Source organism: Pangasianodon hypophthalmus, chromosome 11, assembly GCF_027358585.1.
Source record: "Pangasianodon hypophthalmus isolate fPanHyp1 chromosome 11, fPanHyp1.pri, whole genome shotgun sequence".
Taxonomy (NCBI): domain Eukaryota; kingdom Metazoa; phylum Chordata; class Actinopteri; order Siluriformes; family Pangasiidae; genus Pangasianodon; species Pangasianodon hypophthalmus.
The window spans coordinates 1,815,094-1,833,034 of record NC_069720.1 but is presented as its reverse complement, the minus strand read 5'-3'; the positions used below and the strand labels follow the sequence as shown (position 1 = coordinate 1,833,034).

At 36.8% G+C, this 17,941-nt stretch overlaps 1 protein-coding gene across 1 annotated transcript in view; it reads left to right on the top strand.

Moving 5' to 3' along the window:
* The window catches only part of ext2 (exostosin glycosyltransferase 2), a 52,382-nt gene that overhangs the window by 11,871 nt on the left and 22,570 nt on the right, over positions 1 to 17,941 (top strand). The window contains exons 5-9 of the mRNA XM_034308644.2: positions 719 to 835; positions 927 to 1,122; positions 2,992 to 3,131; positions 3,643 to 3,736; positions 11,380 to 11,511. Of these exons, the coding sequence (XP_034164535.1) occupies positions 719 to 835; positions 927 to 1,122; positions 2,992 to 3,131; positions 3,643 to 3,736; positions 11,380 to 11,511 (679 nt within the window). The remainder of the gene's footprint in view (positions 1 to 718; positions 836 to 926; positions 1,123 to 2,991; positions 3,132 to 3,642; positions 3,737 to 11,379; positions 11,512 to 17,941) is intronic.

The window sequence follows — 17,941 nt, the reverse complement described above, 5'->3', positions numbered from 1 at the left end:
AGAGAGAGAGAGACGGCATTTTTTGTTTATATAGAGAGAGAGACGGCATTTTTTTATAGAGAGAGAGCATTTTTCTTTTATTTATAGAGAGAGAGAGAGCATTTTTTGTTTATAGAGAGAGAAATTATAGTTACGTTTATTGTTGTGAAACATCCAAAAAACGAGTTATTTCCTGTCCTCAGTTACGTTATAGCTGTAAACAGTCCTTCCCTCATCAGCCTCTGTTTTTTTCCTCTCTCTTAAAGTTAATAAGACAAAAAATTCACGTTACCGAAAAAAAAAAAGATGTCGGAAAACTTAGCGCTCAAACTGGAGACTCCTTCCATGATATTTGTATAAACATCTCATCTACAGAAAACATCACCATAGCAACGAAGACGCGTTTTTAAAAAAATCTATTATTAGCGGCGCTTCCGCCGTACACGTCCCCGTGAATGAGCTGTCGCTATGGAAACGTTAAGCGTTTTAATGAACGAGCGCTTTAATGTATACACACCTGTGAGTTGAAGGATAGCAGGCATTTTTTTTTTTTTTTTTTTATCGCTCAAAACTTTTCAAAAGTGTGTGCAAAAACATGTGTATCATAATTATTGGCACCCCTGCATGTAGCACTGCGTCTTCTCTCGTAAAGCTCGCTGAGAATACAACGCAAGGACGCTGAGACAGTACGATAAAATATATATATATAAATAAATAATATATGTGGTTTGTTGCACAGAGCTTTGCTAGCTGGAGGCGGTTTCTCAACGTGGACCTACAGACAAGGCTACGATGTCAGCGTCCCCGTGTACAGCCCTCTGTCGGCTGAAGTCGATCTCCCCGAGAGACAGCCCGGGTGAGTTCTGTTCTTACGCTACGTATTAATAAAAAAATAATAATAATAATTCACAGAACGTCGACTCGAACGTCTCGGCTTCGTGTTTCAGCCCGAGGCGATACTTCATCCTGTCGTCTCAGACAGCCGTCCATCGCGAGTACCGCACAGAGCTGGAGAGGCTGAAGGAGGAGAACGGAGAGTCCATCCTCCTGCTGGACAAGTGCAGTAACCTCTCTCAGGGCGTGGCCTCGGCCCGGAAACGCTGCTCCAAGGGCCAGACGTACGACTACCCCCAGATCCTCCAGGTAACTCACCTGCGCAGGAACTTCACCGCACTCGCCTTCTCAGCCAGTCCACGTCTCATTTTAATCTCGCCGGCCGTGTTTACGGCCAAATCCTTTCAATAAACTTGGCGTTCTAACATTTATTTGGCTGATCAGTGAGCAGAAATCTGCCTCTGGCTTTAAAGAGATTCTTAAAAAAAATTATCTTCGCATTGTGCTGTATTTTTGTCTTGTATATTTTTCTCTTTTTAAACTTTTTTTTTTTTTCTGTCATGTATTCATCCCTGTTTTGCTGTTCTTTTTTTTTTGTTGTTGATGCACAGGCATATTTTTTCTTACTTATTCATTCTTTCTTTCTTTCTTTCTTTCTTTTTTCATTTTCTTTCTGTCATGTATATATCCGTTTAGTGGTTTATTTTAATCTGTTTTTCCTTATTTACTCATTCATTCATTTACTCATTCATTCATTTACTCATTCATTCATTCATCTCCTTTTAAATTTTTTGTGTGATATATTCTTCCCTGTTTTGCTGTTTTGTTTTGTTTTATTTGTTGATGTGGGCATGCATTTTTCATTCATTCATTCATTCATTCATTCATTTATAATCTTTTTACATTTTTTCTATCTTGTTCATGTCCCTGTTTGCTGATTTAGGTTTTTTGTAGTTGTTGATGTGCGCATGCTTTTTCTTCATTCATTCATTCATTCATTCATTCATTCATTAATATTCTTTTAAAAAAATTTGTCATGTGTTCATCCCAGTTTTGGTGCGTTGTTTTTTTTGTTTTTTTTTTAATTTGTTGATGTGCACATGCATGTTATTTCCCTTTTCTTTCATTCATTCATTCATTCATTCATCTTTAAATTTTTTCTTTCTTTCTTTCTTTCTTTCTTCTCCATTTGCAATTTTTTAATGTATGTGTTCCTGTTGTGCTCTTTAGATTTTTTATTTGTTGATGTGTGCTTTTTCTTAATTCTTTATTCATTCATTCATTCATCTTTAAATTTTTTTTTGTCATGTATTCATCCCAGTTTTGATGCTTTGTTTTTTTTTAAAATTATTTGTTGATGTGCACATGCATGTTATTTCCCTTTTCATTCATTCTTTCATTCATTCATTCTTTCATTCATTCATCTTTAAATGTATTTTTCTGTAGTGTGTTCATCCTTGTTTTGCAGTTTAATAATTTTTTTTATTTGTTGTCGTGCTCATGCATGTTTTTTCTTATTTACTTATATATTTATTCATTCACTTAATTTTTTTTATGTATTAGACCCTGCTTTGTTCTGGTTCTTTTAGGGTTTTTTTTGTTGTGCGCCTGCATTTTTTTTTAACATTTATTCATCTATCTATCTATCTATCTATCTTTTTCACTCCCTCTCATAGGAGCCACTTTTACATAAAAAGGAAAAAAATTGAAAAGAAAAATTTACCCCAGAGTGAAGTGATCGACTTTCCAAGTAATATAGTTTACACATAAAGTTTTACTTTATTTAATAGCCTTTATTTTTTATTTTATTGTATTTTATTTTTTTTAGACCAAGAGGCAAAAGCTAGGCAGCTGACTGAATAAATTAAATTGCACAAGCTGGTTTCTGATCATTATAATTTAAAAAAAAAAAAATAAATAAATAAAATAATAAAAAAGTTAAGTTTATAGTTATATAAAATGGAACTTATCACAACGATTAAAATTTCAGACTATTTAAAATTTAAATTTTTTTCTTACTCATGAGCGACATAAAATCTTAATCTCAAATTCGTTCTTTGTTCACCGAGGTTAAAAGTATTGGCACCCCCGGGCCCTTCACGTTGCCCTTCAGACTCCGTAGCGACAGAGGCACACGTTTTGCTCTCGTCATCGTTCTTTGTTGTTATCGTGCCGTAGGAGTCGTCGTTCTGCGTGGTGTTACGCGGCGCTCGACTCGGCCAGGCCACTCTCAGCGACGTGCTGCAGGCAGGTTGTGTTCCCGTCATCATGGCCGACTCGTACATCCTGCCCTTCTCCGAGGTGCTGGACTGGAAAAGGTACGTACCTCAAATATATGCGTTATAGAGGAAAATTCTGTAATTTAACCCTTTCATATGTACTCGCTCACTGTTTAAGCTTGAAATAGATTAGATTTAAATGTTATATACACCAATTTTTTGATTTTTTTTTTTTTTTTTAATTAATCTTTTAAGTGTTGCTCTTAACAATCCAACATGGCTGACAGTGGGGAAAAAATGTCAATGCTATAGCAAACGTTATTATTAGTAAAGTTAGATATATAATGTTTGAACTGCAAAATTTCTAAATAATATATAACTTTTTTAACATTTTGGATATTTGAACAAATATTTTGCTATATTTTACATTTGTAATTTTTTTAAAATTATTATTAATGTAGCAGATATTTAGTCTAAAAGTCGAAATATGTTTGAAATATGTTTTAACCATTTTTTTAATTCATGAAACCATCTTAAAAAAATTTCTGTGTATGTTTTATAATCGTTTCTGAATGTAAAGGGTTAAATTGTTGCGCTTTTATGTTTTCAGAGCATCAGTCGTCATTCCGGAGGAGAAACTTCCGGAGATGTACATGATTTTGAAAAGTATTTCTCACAGACAGGTGGAGGAGATGCAAAGACAGGTGAGGAGGTGGATTTTAAGGTGAAGAATTATTGTCCAATAAACCTTTTAAAGCGTTTTTAAGAAGGAAAGTATTTCGTGTTAACAGATATACGTACAGAAACGAGCTTTTTATACTAATATGAACTTGAACGTGCAAAAGAAGTATATAATAAATCCGAAATAAATATATAATAAACAGCTTCTGTAAAGTAATTGAAGCTCTAAGATAACTGTAACGTATGTAATTAAAATTTAATCCACTGTACGATTTTAATGTATATTTTTATACCATAACGCAGGTTTATATTAACACGTAAATTTCGTTACTATAGTAACAGCTCGTTCACAGACACTTGTACAGCGAACGCTGCACTAATAAGCTACGTGTGTAATCGTCGTTATGGTAAAGTTTTCTGTAAACTGAACGTTTATGGAAGGAGTCTCCAGTTTCAGAGGTGAATCTGTAGCTTTAAGTTTTCTGCCGTCTTCATGATTGAGGAGGATTTTTTTCTTTTCGCTTCTTTTGTGGTTCAAGACAGAAAAATAGAGACACTAGTGAGGGAACGAATGTTTATAGCCGGTGTAGCGTAAGAAGAAAGAGAACTTGTTTCGTGGACGTTCAGCAACATCAAACGTAACTATAAACGGATAAAAAGTATGGTGGTGTTGAGTAATTATATTAATAATACGAATGAAAAATGTAAAAAATTGTAATCGTAGGCTGCGATGTAAGAGGAATAAAACACCTGGAGATGTGCCGTTATTGGAAGCAGTAACTCCATTTCATCGCTGATTATTTTACTAGAACAGCATGACACACAGATTGTAGTGTGTGCGGCTTTAATAGCGTAAAAGCAGGGTTTAGTCCTGGAGGATCGAATTCCAGAGCGGTTTAATGATTTCAGTCCTTTAACACACCGAATAAATGTGGTAATTAACCGCTGAGTCGAATCAGGTGTCTCCGCGAGCTCTACAATCACGGAGCTGCGCTGCTGCAGTCCGCGACTGGATCTGACTAAATCCCGAGCTGTCATGTGAAGTTTAATCCAGTGAGAAGTTATGATCTCTGTTCCGCTGCACTAACATCCCCATCTGTGCTTCTTCATAACGCGTCTCCCTCAGTGAAGCGTCGGGGAAATAATCGTTTCAGACAAGCCGCGGCCAAAAATAACACCAGACTGTTTTTTTTTTTCTCTACTACCGTACATAAAGTTTTATCAAAACATGTTCGTTAAATTACTACAGCTCCATTTTATCCTGTATGAGTGCTGTTTAGTATAGACATAAATTAAGTTAAATCACCTTCCTTAATTTGTTCTGATGTTTTTTTTTTTTTTTTTATTATGTGCTGAAATTACTTACGAGTTCAAGCACACTTCCTGTCTCCGTTTTTCCTCGTTTAAATGAAAACTCCATCCTGAGACATTAAATATGTTTATATTTAAATATTTCTGATGCGTTTAGTGCTGTATGTTTGTTATTCTTGTAAAAAGTGAGAAGTAGTGGAGACGTTGCTGCAAGCGCTGGACTCAAACTCCCAGAATGCAATGCAGCTATACGACGACAGAGACTCGGCTCGGCTAGTTAGCGATTTACGACAGCGACGGCGGTATCAGCGTGAAACTTGAAGCTTCAGAAGCTGATCTGTTTGAGCAGAGCTTACCAGATGAGGAGGTGAGAGAGCTGGACGGGCTAAAACACTAAAGCGCCGCCGCATCACTCTCTTTAAGTAAAGGTAAAGCGAGGGAGAAATCGCACTGCGCCACTGTCAGCAGTTAGCCCAACGGCATTGTGGGTAATACAGGAAACCGTTAGTTAAAGTGAAAATAGACCAACAACAAAAAAAAGTCGATTTAAATTATAAAGATTAATATGCGAATCGTTCAGGGAGGATTTTTTTTTCTTTAATAGAGCGCTCAGATTAATGTAAATCATATTCCTGCAATTCTTTATTAAAGAGCTCATATTTAAAATAAAAAAGACTTGCACTTACATAAAGTTTCCACAACATTATGGAGTGCTATTACAGATTTTTATTTAAAAGGAAATATCTCAGTTTGACTGTTATTATGAATTTTTATCATCTAAAGTTTTGAATTTGATGGTTTGCAGAAGAGCAATCTAAAATCCAAAGCTGAATTTCATGCTTAAGGGTGTGTGTGTGTGTGTGTGTGTGTGTGTGTGTGTGTGTGTGTGTGTGTGAATGTGTAAGTGAAATCCAAAATGAAGTACACACATAATAATTAAATTACAAATAATAAAATCTTTCCATTTTTCTCTCCTTATTTTGTAGGTTCGCCTAACAACGCTTGAAGTTTAATATAGGGGATAACAAAGTAAACATTTTAACGTTTTTAAATAAGATCCGATTGGACGAGGGGAGGAGTGCGTTCTGCGATTACCTGGAGGTTACGTTGAAAGCAAATCTTAAAAATTAATTCATTTATTTAAGAGAGCAAATGAGCCACTGATTTTTAGAAATTTTAGAAATCATAGGTGTGAAATTCAAGCGTTTTAAATTTCTTTTTCGAAAGTCAAATCTGTTTAAAAAAACGTCTGATTTCAGATCATATGGATGCAAATAAGCGTACAAATAAAATAAAATAAATAAATATAAATATTTGCATTTAACCCTTTAATGAATACTTGAAATTTTTTTTTTAAAGCTTCAAATATTTTAAAATTTCTAAAAATCTTCAAATTTGAACATGTTAATATCATTGATATTAAATATTCTCATCTAAAATATTTAATGCATGCGACACAAGAATTATATATAAAAAACATTTTAGAATATAACAAAATATAGCTATGTTACAGACGTATGAAATGTACACGGTTACAGGTGCAGCAGATTTCAAGGGAAAAAGATTTAAATATTCTGCACTGAGAACAGCGAATAGTCCTGAGAGCAGCAGAACAACACGCAGGTTAAAGTACATGAAAGAGTTCAATTCAAATGTTTAATGTGATGATTAAAAATCTCCAAGGCAGAGATAAGAGCGATTAGGGACGCAGGGTGCTGATTGTTATTCCACCAACAGAGGGCGCAGGCGTCAATCATCCACCCAATGATGTGTTATATTCTTGTGTGTGTGTGTGTGTGTGTGTGAGAGAGAGAGAGAGAGAGAGATGGTCCCTTGTTTACCAGAGGTTGCATGTTTTGTAGATCCCTTTGCACCCACTTTATTTTAAAAAGTGCGGTCTGCTCCTCTTTTTAATTGTCGACTGTAATTTGCGGCGCCCCGACCGATCGTCACAGCGCTTCAAAACGTTTCGACTCGTGCGAAAGAAAAAAAAAAAAAAACTCTGTACGCAGTAGCCATATGCATTTATAACAGGAAACCACCACGTTTTTTTTTTTTTTTTTTTTTTTTCCCCCCTTTTTTTTTTTTTTTTTTAAGGAGGCGCTGTTGATTTTTAGGTCAAACAATTTGTTAGCTACGTGTTAAACAGCTGCTTCTCGGTTCACATCGGTTTCTCGGCAATCTCCTACAAAGCGGATCGGAGCAGACCGAGACTCCTTTCAGAGCGTCACACTTTTTAGATTAGATTAGATTAGATTAGATTAGATTAGAGCGCACACACGAGGCTCGGTAGAGAGGAACCGAAAGTCCGAGTCTTTTTTTTTTTTCTGTTTCAGTGAGGTTTTATAGTAATATTAGTAATCAGGGAGAAGCGATATCTGGGTTTAGGCCTGAGTGTTTCCATCATGACGAGGCACTTGTTTTAAAATAATTAAAAGTAATACAAAAATAATGCGGAATGATTTATTATTGTGGCTTAATAATAATAATAATTATAGTAATAGTAGTAGTAATAATAATAATAATACCAGAGTGACTACTGGACATTCTTCTTTCAGAGTTATTTAATATAATACAGTAAATATTATGTATTTATTTTTATTTCTGTTACCTCAAGTGATAAGATTTCACATGTTTCCCCTGGCACTTTGGTGTTTTAACTATCACAGAAGAGCCGTCCATTATCTTCCTTCTCATGCAACTGCATCTCATAAAAATTCCTCCTGGCGTTCGAGTGTGAGAGGGATTCGGAGCTTCGAGCTCGATGGGTGCCTTTTTTTTTTTTTTCCCTGTTCTTCTTCTTTCTCTCTGCCTTCTTCCCGGTTGGAAAGGAAACTTTCATCACGGCCCTGATTTATGGGCGTCCACGCTTCGCTCGACCCCCTCCCTCGGGATCGCAAAGTCTTTCTCAGTCCTCTTCCCTTCTCCATAAAAAGAAAAGCTGTTTTTGTGTCCTTGTATTTCTTTTCGGGGTTTAAGGCCCGAGAGCCGTAGGGGCTGAGGACGGAAAGGGACGGGACGGGGAGGGAGGGAAGGAAAGAAAGAGGGGAGAGAGAGAGAGAGAGAGAGAGAGAGAGAGAGAGAGCTTCTACTAATGCAGAGCTCTCTGTAGACCATATGACAACAAACACGCCAGTCAATAAAACCGAAAATGTGCTCGACGATCGGAGGGAAGCCGCCGACAGAGCGAATGGAGCTCGCTGACAGAGAGACGAGATCGTTTCTCTCAGAGTCTTCCGAGTTTTCCGTGTACACTTTTATCGCTTTCACAGCGAGGCTCTTGTTTTTCCTCATGAGGGGAAAAAGGAAATTGTATAACCTCAAGCTACTGAAACATTTTCTCTTGATTTTTTTTTTAAAGCAAGTATTTAATATCATTGTAAATTTAATTCTTTAGTTAATTCTTTCTCTCACTCTGATTGATTTATGGTATGACAGGAGCTGTAAACTCTCCTGGAAGTGTTTATCGCGTTGCTGAGGAGCGAGCGATTTGACAGAAAACATCATTGCGGTATATGAAGACAGTTCTGCGATGGGTGGTGTGCGTAATCAGTAGTGCCGCATTTTGAAAATAAACTTCTTTGAAATGAGTTTGATGATGGATTTTTTTGATAAGGAGGAAAAAAAAAATCTAAAAAATGTTCTGAAAAAAAAACAGGGAAGAGAGACGTGCGAGTAACGAATGCGTTCTCATTTCTTATTAAGAGTAAAATGTTATATAATTTTCACTTGAAGTTTTTTTTATATTTCGTAAACTGTGCAGTTGGTGGATCATTTCCGTTTGTGTGCACGTTATGTAAAGAATAACACGCTGTGTGTCGTGCTGTTCTAGTAAAATAATCAACAGCGGCCTGGCGTGATCATCCAAAAGTTGATTATTTTCCTAGAACAGCAAATCCACAAAGATTTTATTCCTCGTATATGACAACAATTTACCAAAGATTACAATTTTTTATTTATTCAAGAACGATACGACATACTTTTTATCCGTTTATAGTTACATTTGAAAGTTGTTAGTTCCTGTTGTCGCTTACGTTATAGCAGCTAGAAACAGTTGTTCCTTCATCAGCCTTTTTTTTCTCCTAATAAATTCTTTTGTTATTGAGAAACTGCAAAAAAGTGTAAACTCCTCTTTCCTGAAGATGGCGTAAAACTTAATTTATTTTATTTATTTATTTATTTATTTTTAACTCTGACTGTTACAAAGTGCCGACACTGGAGACTCCTTACAGAAAAATTCATCATTATCACTGTTGTTTTTAAATATCTTCTAGATGTTATATATACATTTAGATATTTTGTAGTAGAATTTTTTTTTTTGTTTTGCACGCTAGGATTTTCTTGCTGGCAATCCTTAGTCTTTTTTTGAGGACAATAACAATAATAATAATAATTTTTAAAAATCCTGAACAATATCTCTAACTCATAACTCGAAATCTGTACAAAGCAAAACTAAAATAATAATAATAAAAAAAACAAGACATGCGGAATAATACTGTTTATTGAAATTGTTAGACATGTCATCACTATCATGAGATAATCCTGCGTAGCGAAATATGTCCTGAAATATTTGAAGTGTGTGTGTGTGTGTGTGTGTGTGTTTATTAAGGAATTATAAAGTTCTTGAAAGTGCACAGATAAATTTACTCTAAGTGTCCGATCCTGTCCAACGCCATGATTTAGTTACATTAATACAGCACTATAGTAATTTATGACTTACATCGGCGCTGTTAGAGTGCAGGATTCTGATGAGGAATAACGCGGCTTGACCTTTGACCTCGAGCTCGGGTTTTGGAGCTGCAGAGCCGAGTCTGCGCCACTTCAGGGGGAAAAAAACAAAAAAGGTTGAAAGACTGATGGGCTGAAGAGCTCGTAACCATCCAGAATGTTCCCTGCAGTCGTGTCACCGGGTTTTAATGATGCTGAGCTGCCTTTGAAAGTGTTGTGGAAGGTCAGAAAGGCACCAGGAGGATTCTGGGAGTGTGGAGGGAGACGGAGGAAGCGTCGTATGTGGCGAAAAGCCCGACCCTTCTGACGCGGAAAAGTGCAGTGGAGGAGTCAATCAGGTCGGGAAGTTCTCCAGTGTAAACGTAAACACACCTGATGTCAACAAAATGGCGGCGCGCACACACACACACACACACACACACACAACATTAAACAGATTCCCTGTTACCTTATTTTCTACTCAGTTTTACTTGACGTGTAGCTTTTGTGTTGTGAAAATATGTTTTATACGACACAGCGCAGTTCAATTCTTGAGTCTGATTGGTCAGGTTCCGGCTGTAACATGAACGACAGGTCAATATTAATGTGCTTGTTGTCGTTTCTATGGCAACAGCACATACACAGGGATATGTAAAGCGGACTAATCTAAGACTAACAGCAAACGGATTTATAAAATGTGTTGTTGCTTAAGAAAGTAAAATATTCACTTGTTGATGTGGTGCTTTTTGTTTTGTTTTGTTTTTTGTCTGTGTGTGTGTGTGTGTGTGTGTGTGTGTGTGTGTGTGTGTGTGTGTGTGGATCGTGAGGGAATGACTGTTTATCGCTGCTATAACGCAACTAAGAACAGGAAGTAACGACTTGCGGACGTTCCACAGCGTTAATTATAACAATATACCTTTAAAAGGCATGATGTGACGTCCATTAATAAATAATAACACACACCAGATTATTATAAATTATACAAAAAAAAAGTGCTTTCATGCAGAAATAATTCATAAATTCAGAGATTAGCCATGCAAATCTGGACATTCCCAAAATTCCAGGTCGGAATTAGGGAAAATCGACTTTCCGAGTTCTGACTACGATGAATTGCGGCAGTAGAACTTTTGCTCCTTTTTGTTTCATTGAATATTGGTCTGTCAGTCTGATGTAGGGGTGTAACAATACATCGTGATACGATACATCGCGATGTAAAAACATGCGATGTAAAAACCTCTGGATCGCAGCATGTTATAAACTGTTATAAACTGTTATAACTCTTCAGTAGCTTTCACGTGCTCTGCGAGTTGATCTACTGCGTTCTACGGTCTGCGAGAAAGAGGCTAAGGAATTTATTTATTTTTAACGTATGGTGAACCGGTAGTACGTTTTGTTTACGTTATTAAATCTCTGTAGCTATTTTTAAATTTATTCAGTTTTATCCAGACATCGTTTCGCATTGTTTATGATTCAGAACAAAATGGAGGCTCTTCAGTCTTAATTTTCTTCAGTTAAATTTCTTTCAAAATATTTGGAGAAAATTCGAATCGAGTCGTGAGCGAAGTGTATCGTTACACCCTTTAGTGACTGCAGTCTTTATCGCTAGCTAATGATCTCGTTGAACGTTATGTTCTGTGTTGATTGTCAGGCTCGCTGGTTCTGGGACGCGTACTTCAGCTCCATGAAGGCCATCGGATTGACCACGCTGCAGATCATCAACGATCGCATTTACCCCTACGCAGCACGCACGTACGAGCAGTGGAACAACCCTCCGCTCGTGGTGAGTAAATACACAGCACCAAGATTCACCATTATCATCTTTATTTCGTATACGCTTTATGTAAAATAGCTTTCTTTTGTCTTTCTTTAACTGAGTCGGCTCGTGCAACAGGCCCTGATATCACTTCATCTACTGTAATAATAATAATAATAATAATAATAACAACAATCATCATCATCAATTATTAAGTAATGACATGGGCATAAGCATAAGAGAGAGGAATAAGCAAATCATAAAGATATTTATTAAAAAAAAAAAAAAACCTAAACATTTAAAATGGAAAAAATGATAAAAAATTTTTAAAAGAAGTTAGAAGTTGTGAAAAAAGTATTAAAATTGAATAAATAATAAAACTAAACTAAAAAAAAACAAAAACGGAAGGAATCATAAAAATAAAAATTGTTGGAAGAAGTAATTAAAATAGATAAAAATAAAAAAGCAAAGATAAATTTTTTTTTAAAAGAATATTGTAATAATAGAAAAACAAAAATTTATAAAAAAGTTAATTCAAATAGAAGACGTTTAAAAAATAAATAAATAAAAAATAATTATTTAAAAATGGATAAAAAAATTGAATTTATAAAAGTCTTTAAAATGTAAGAAACCATAAGAATAAATAGTTTGTTTAAAAAAAAAACTAATAAAGTAAAAGAAATAAAAAGTAAACAAAATGGAAGAAATTAAAAATAAAAATAGAATTAGTTAAAAAAAAAAAAGTATTTTAAGAAAAGTAGAAGTCACAAAAATGCACTTTTGAAAAATCTGTAGTTTAGTCTTTCAGCTAATCGCTAACCAAAATGGCAGACAAGCAGCTGATCTGTGTTCCATACAGCAGTGTGTGATACGTCAGGCAGCGGACAGGCCGTGTGTGTTTTTTTAAAAATAAATATATGTGACAGTTTGTTGAAATAAGAAGTCGTCCAATCTGATTCGCTGGTGGTTAGCTTGATGTCTCGGAAAAGTCTCTCTCTTGCTTCTTGCTAAAAAAAAAAAAAAAAAAAAGGGAGATTGGTGGGGGGCGGGGTTTGACGTCTAAACGGACGTCCGCATTGTTCGGTTTAAACCGAAGTCACGTTTGTTCATTCTTCGATGTTTGAGAATCTGGTTTATCGTTTACTGTGAAAATCTGGACGTGCATCAAGCGCGCTGTTTATCAACCGCGATCCGTATCAGGGTCGTACGATTCGTGATGAAATACGAATAACATTTTTTTTTTTTCACTAAATTTGTGTAAAAATATTCAATTCTTATGTTACTGTAGCAGGTTGCGGTCGCTCCTAGCGGACGTTTCCTAGCGGTAAGTCCTAAAATTTTTTTTTTTTAAATTTTTTTTATTTACAACAGAGGCAATATGTGGGTTTTTGAAAAACAGAAGCAGTTTCTTTTAGAAAATAAAAAAAAAAAAATAAAAAAAAAAAAAGGTAATTAAAAAAGAAGGAAAAAATGTATAGAATAGAGTAATAGAAAATTTCAATTAAAAAAGTCACATAGAAGAAATCATACAAAAAAAAAACAGAATTCATAAAAAGTAGCTTGAAAAATTAAAATAGAGGAAGTCAAAAAATAGGAAAATATAATTTGTAGAAAAAGTCAGTAAAAATAGTTTGCAGAAAAAAATTAAAACAGAAGGTACCAAAAATAAAAATGTAGTTTGTTTAAAAAAAAAATCATGAAAATCGAAGTTATAATAAAAAATTAAATTTTGTCTGAAAAAAATTAAAACACAAGGAAAAAATACAAATAACGTTTGTAAAAACTATAATTATTTATTTGCTGTACAATTTATGCTTCAAACGCTGAAATCCTGAGCAAAAAATATCCGCTATTTCGATTAATCATATCAGTGCTGTGAAATTAACACTTAAATAATTAGTTTATTTTCTTTTCTTCTGTCGAGAGCGACACACACGCTAAGGGGAGCGCTCTTTTAGGAAAATAATCTACAATGCGATGGTGTGATGAAGCAGAGTTACTGTTTCCATCCTGACGTTGATTATTTTCCTACATCAGTTTTATTCCTCTTTATTCCTCTGTGCCACAGCAATTTACCAACAAATACAATTATTTATTTACTAAAGAACCAAATGTTGTCATTTTTATCTATTTATAGTTATATTTAACATTCTTGAAAGAAGTTAGCTCCTGTTCTCACTTACGTTATAGCAGCTATAAACAGTTCTTCCCTCACCAGCCTCTGTTTTTTCTCTCTCTTAAAGTTAATAAGACGAAAAAAACCCACACCTGGTAAACCGCCAAAAAAATAAATAAATAAATAAAAGCAGAAAACTTGTTTGTCTTGAAGATGTCGGAAAAGTTAAAGCTACAGCTTTACCTCTGACACTGAAGTCTCCTTTCATAAATGTTAATTAAACACCTGCTTACTGAAAACTTTCTGTTTATGTGAACCTGCGCTGCTATCAGAGCTGCTGTTATAGACAATAAATCAACACCTTCCGACCAATCAGAGGGCAGAATTCAGCCCTGTGGTGTAATACATAAATTTCACACGTTGCTTCTCCCTTTTTCCTTCTGTTGACTGTCCGAGCTTCAGGTGAGTGTGTGGTCATGTGGTACAGCGTCTCTGTGACTGAAGCTTGGACAGGTGAGTGTGAGGTCATGTGGTACAGCGTCTCTGTGACTCTGAGCTTCAGGTAAGTGTGTGGTCATGTGGAACAGCGTCTCTGTGACTGAAGCTTGGACAGGTGAGTGTGAGGTCATGTGGTACAGCGTCTCTGTGACTCTGAGCTTCAGGTAAGTGTGTGGTCATGTGGTACAGCGTCTCTGTGACTGTCTGAGCTTCATGTAAGTGTGTGGTTATGTGGTACAGCGTCTCTGTGACTCTGAGCTTCAGGTAAGTGTCAGGTCATGTGGTACAGCGTCTCTGTGACTGTCTGAGCTTCAGGTAAGTGTGAGGTCATGTGGTACAGCGTCTCTGTGACTGTCTGAGCTTCAGGTAAGTGTGTGGTCATGTGGTACAGCGTCTCTGTGACTGTCTGAGCTTCAGGTGAGTGTGAGGTCATGTGGTACAGCGTCTCTGTGACTGTCTGAGCTTCAGGTAAGTGTGTGGTCATGTGGTACAGCATCTCTGTGACTGTCCGAGCTTCAGGTAAGTGTGTGGTCATGTGGTACAGCGTCTCTGTGACTGAAGCTTGGACAGGTGAGTGTGTGGTCATGTGGTACAGCGTCTCTGTGACTGAAGCTTGGACAGGTGAGTGTGTGGTCATGTGGTACAGCGTCTCTGTGACTGAAGCTTGGACAGGTGAGTGTGTGGTCATGTGGTACAGCGTCTCTGTGACTGAAGCTTGGACAGGTGAGTGTGTGGTCATGTGGTACAGCGTCTCTGTGACTGAAGTTTGGACAGGTGAGTGTGTGGTCATGTGGTACAGCGTCTCTGTGACTCTGAGCTTCAGGTAAGTGTGTGGTCATGTGGTACAGCGTCTCTGTGACTGAAGCTTGGACAGGTGAGTGTGTGGTCATGTGGTACGGCGTCTCTGTGACTGTCCGAGCTTCAGGTAAGTGTGAGGTCATGTGGTACAGCGTCTCTGTGACTGAAGCTTGGACAGGTGAGTGTGTGGTCATGTGGTACAGCGTCACTGAGGAAGAGAGGCTTCTTCAGTTTCAATCGAATTGCGTCGAGACTTTACTGCGAGTTTTTCAGCTCATTAGACGTTGCACTTGACTTCCTCGTCTGCTATCGTGTCTCGGGCCGCTGTTATCGGTCATCGGTCATCGTTACTCCGGTCTCATTGACGGAGCCCCGGACCTATCGAGAGGTTAATTGCACCGTGTTTCTGCCCTTTAAACATTCCAGCATTAGAGGAGGGATGAAATACTTTCTCAGTCGAAACGCACAGCGCTATTGGAACTGAGCACTAAATAAATCAAGCGCTTTTTTTTTTTTTTTTTTTTTCTGCCGTTCTGTATCCACCGGGACGTAATTGAAAACACATTTCTTGAACTCCTCGGGTGTTTTCGGAGATGCCGTCAAGCCCGCCTTTTGTGTTGCAGCTCTGAAGGGACTCAGACACGAGCAGGACAAGTCAGATCCACGCATCGCCCGTTTCCTTACACCTCTTAGATTTCATTTAGGAGATAATTTAAGTTTCATTTTACTTTTTAAATCTAGATTTAGCTGATTAAAGGTGTTAGTGCTTTTATTCTTACAAATTTGCCCAGTAGATTTGTAATAAGTCTCTAAAACACAAATGTAGTATTGTCTAGTATTCATGATACTCGTTTTTCAAACCTTTTCTCTTCCTGTGATGATCGTTTGCTAAAAAGCTCAAAATCGTCAACATTCAGCGCTCTTTCGTAAAGAAGCGGGCGCGTTTACTTCCGTTTACTCTAGCGAGAATACTAATTACGCTGCATTCATATGAAAAAGGAATTAATTTAAGGGAGTTAAAGGTTTCATCAGATGTGCTAGTTCTAGATAGCTAGTAGTGCTACAGTCAGTGCTTTTTTACCCTCCACACAATTTTCCTTAAAAAATGGTGTCCTGAGTGTTTTATACAAAAGACATGAATGAATTCTTTTTGTTGTCTGAGTCAAATTATCCTGTGTGTGAGAGAGAGAGAGAGAAAAAGCAAGACAGCAAGAGTGAGAGATATATATATATATATATATATATATATATATATATATATATATATATATATATATATATATATATATATATAGAGAGAGAGAGAGAGAGAGAGAGAGAGAGAGATAGAGAGAGATACAGAGATAGAGAGAGATATATATATATATAAGGTCGTAAAAGTAATTTTATCTGTTTGTTTTCATCAATAAAATGAACATTTGGCTTTTTTAAAAAATATAATATATTCTCTAGCAGGAGCACCTATTGTGCTAACATTTATAAATAAATAAATAGAAAGAAATATGAAGTGACGTGCACACTGTAATCATAACAATGTAATATCGGCTTACTAACTATCCTAGCTTGCTCTTTAAATTAGATTTATTATTATTCTCAGTAATGCAGATGAAATAAAGATTGACGAAACTGTGGTGACGAGGAGGATTTGTCTTCGCTGTAGCTTCGTATTAACGTGGGAACGCCACATCACGTGTTGGTGAACGTCCCAAAAATGGACACGGTGGGATTTTTAGTTACGTCGGAATATTGGCAATGAAATGTTCATATGAGTCACTAAGAAGACTCACTTTGTTGTCCTCCATGTTTGTTTGTTTGTTTGTGTTTTTTCTCTTGACCCTCAACCTTGCGACCTGATTGGTCAGGAGGTGAGAAAGTGCTGATATCAGACAGGGTTTTTTTTATGGAAAGTTGAACTTTTTGCTGGTGATTGAGGAAAAAAAGGTCAAATGTGAAAATCCTAAAAACTAACAAACAGTTAAATGAATAAGAGCCTTTATGCCATTCACACCCTTATATATAAACGTCTTGCGTCTCCGTGAATAGAAATAGCGATTTAATATTTTAAAACGTAAACAGTTTCTACCGTGTTGTAATCTTTTTTTCCGGAAGCTGCTGTTAAGAACTGCGTGTCCAGTCTGAGCGATCGCTGGCCGTCAGCATGGACGATGGCGTGGAGGTGAGCGTTTCATGTGCCGAGCTCTTTGTGATTGAACAGGCGTCCATGATTTCATCTGGCTTCCATTTTCGCCTAATCCCAAAGCAGCACTCGCATGATTCCAGCTGCGGGACTCGCCAAAGCTTCCTCAGCCCACATGAAACGGCCTGCAATCCCTCACCGTCACTCAGAGCCGCTCGAACCTCCCCTCCTTCGCTAATGCCGTAACAAGCGAGTCAAGGGTTTACGATAATTATAGCCGACGCGTACTCATATACTTTCATATTAGAAATGATAATAGCAGCTATTTCTTTTCTCTGGGGGAGAGAACAAGTTATTACAATCGATTAAGATTTCTTGCCATGATTGCCATCTATGGGATTTAAAAAAAACAGTGGTTTGGGTACGATCCCAACTGGATTGAGTAGATCGACATTTTAATGAAAAACCTTTATTTATTTTCCTGACACATTCCAAATAGCAGGTGAATGCCACACAGATTTCCTCACAAAGTGTCTCTTATAAATCTCCTTTCCTCTTGTTTATTTTCCCGACTCGCAGGCTTTTAGACGCACACCAAACCACACTGGAGCCTGCTCAATTAGACCGGATCGCTTTCGGTTCCAGACGGAGCGCTCATGCACCACTTTACCACTTATATGCCACAGTGGTACTTTAATTATTTCCCCTCGGCTTGTGTGTCAGTGTCAGACACTTCAAAGAAATTTCCATCGGCTAATATAGTTTGTTTTTATTAGTAGGACGGTTGACTGATGTCGAGCGAAAGATGGCTGCGTCTGTGGTGGCAGACCGTGGCAGACGCACCGAGCTGGTTAACCGCCAGCCGTCTTTTTTTTTTTTCTCATTTTGGAGCACCTGCAGTAGGAGGA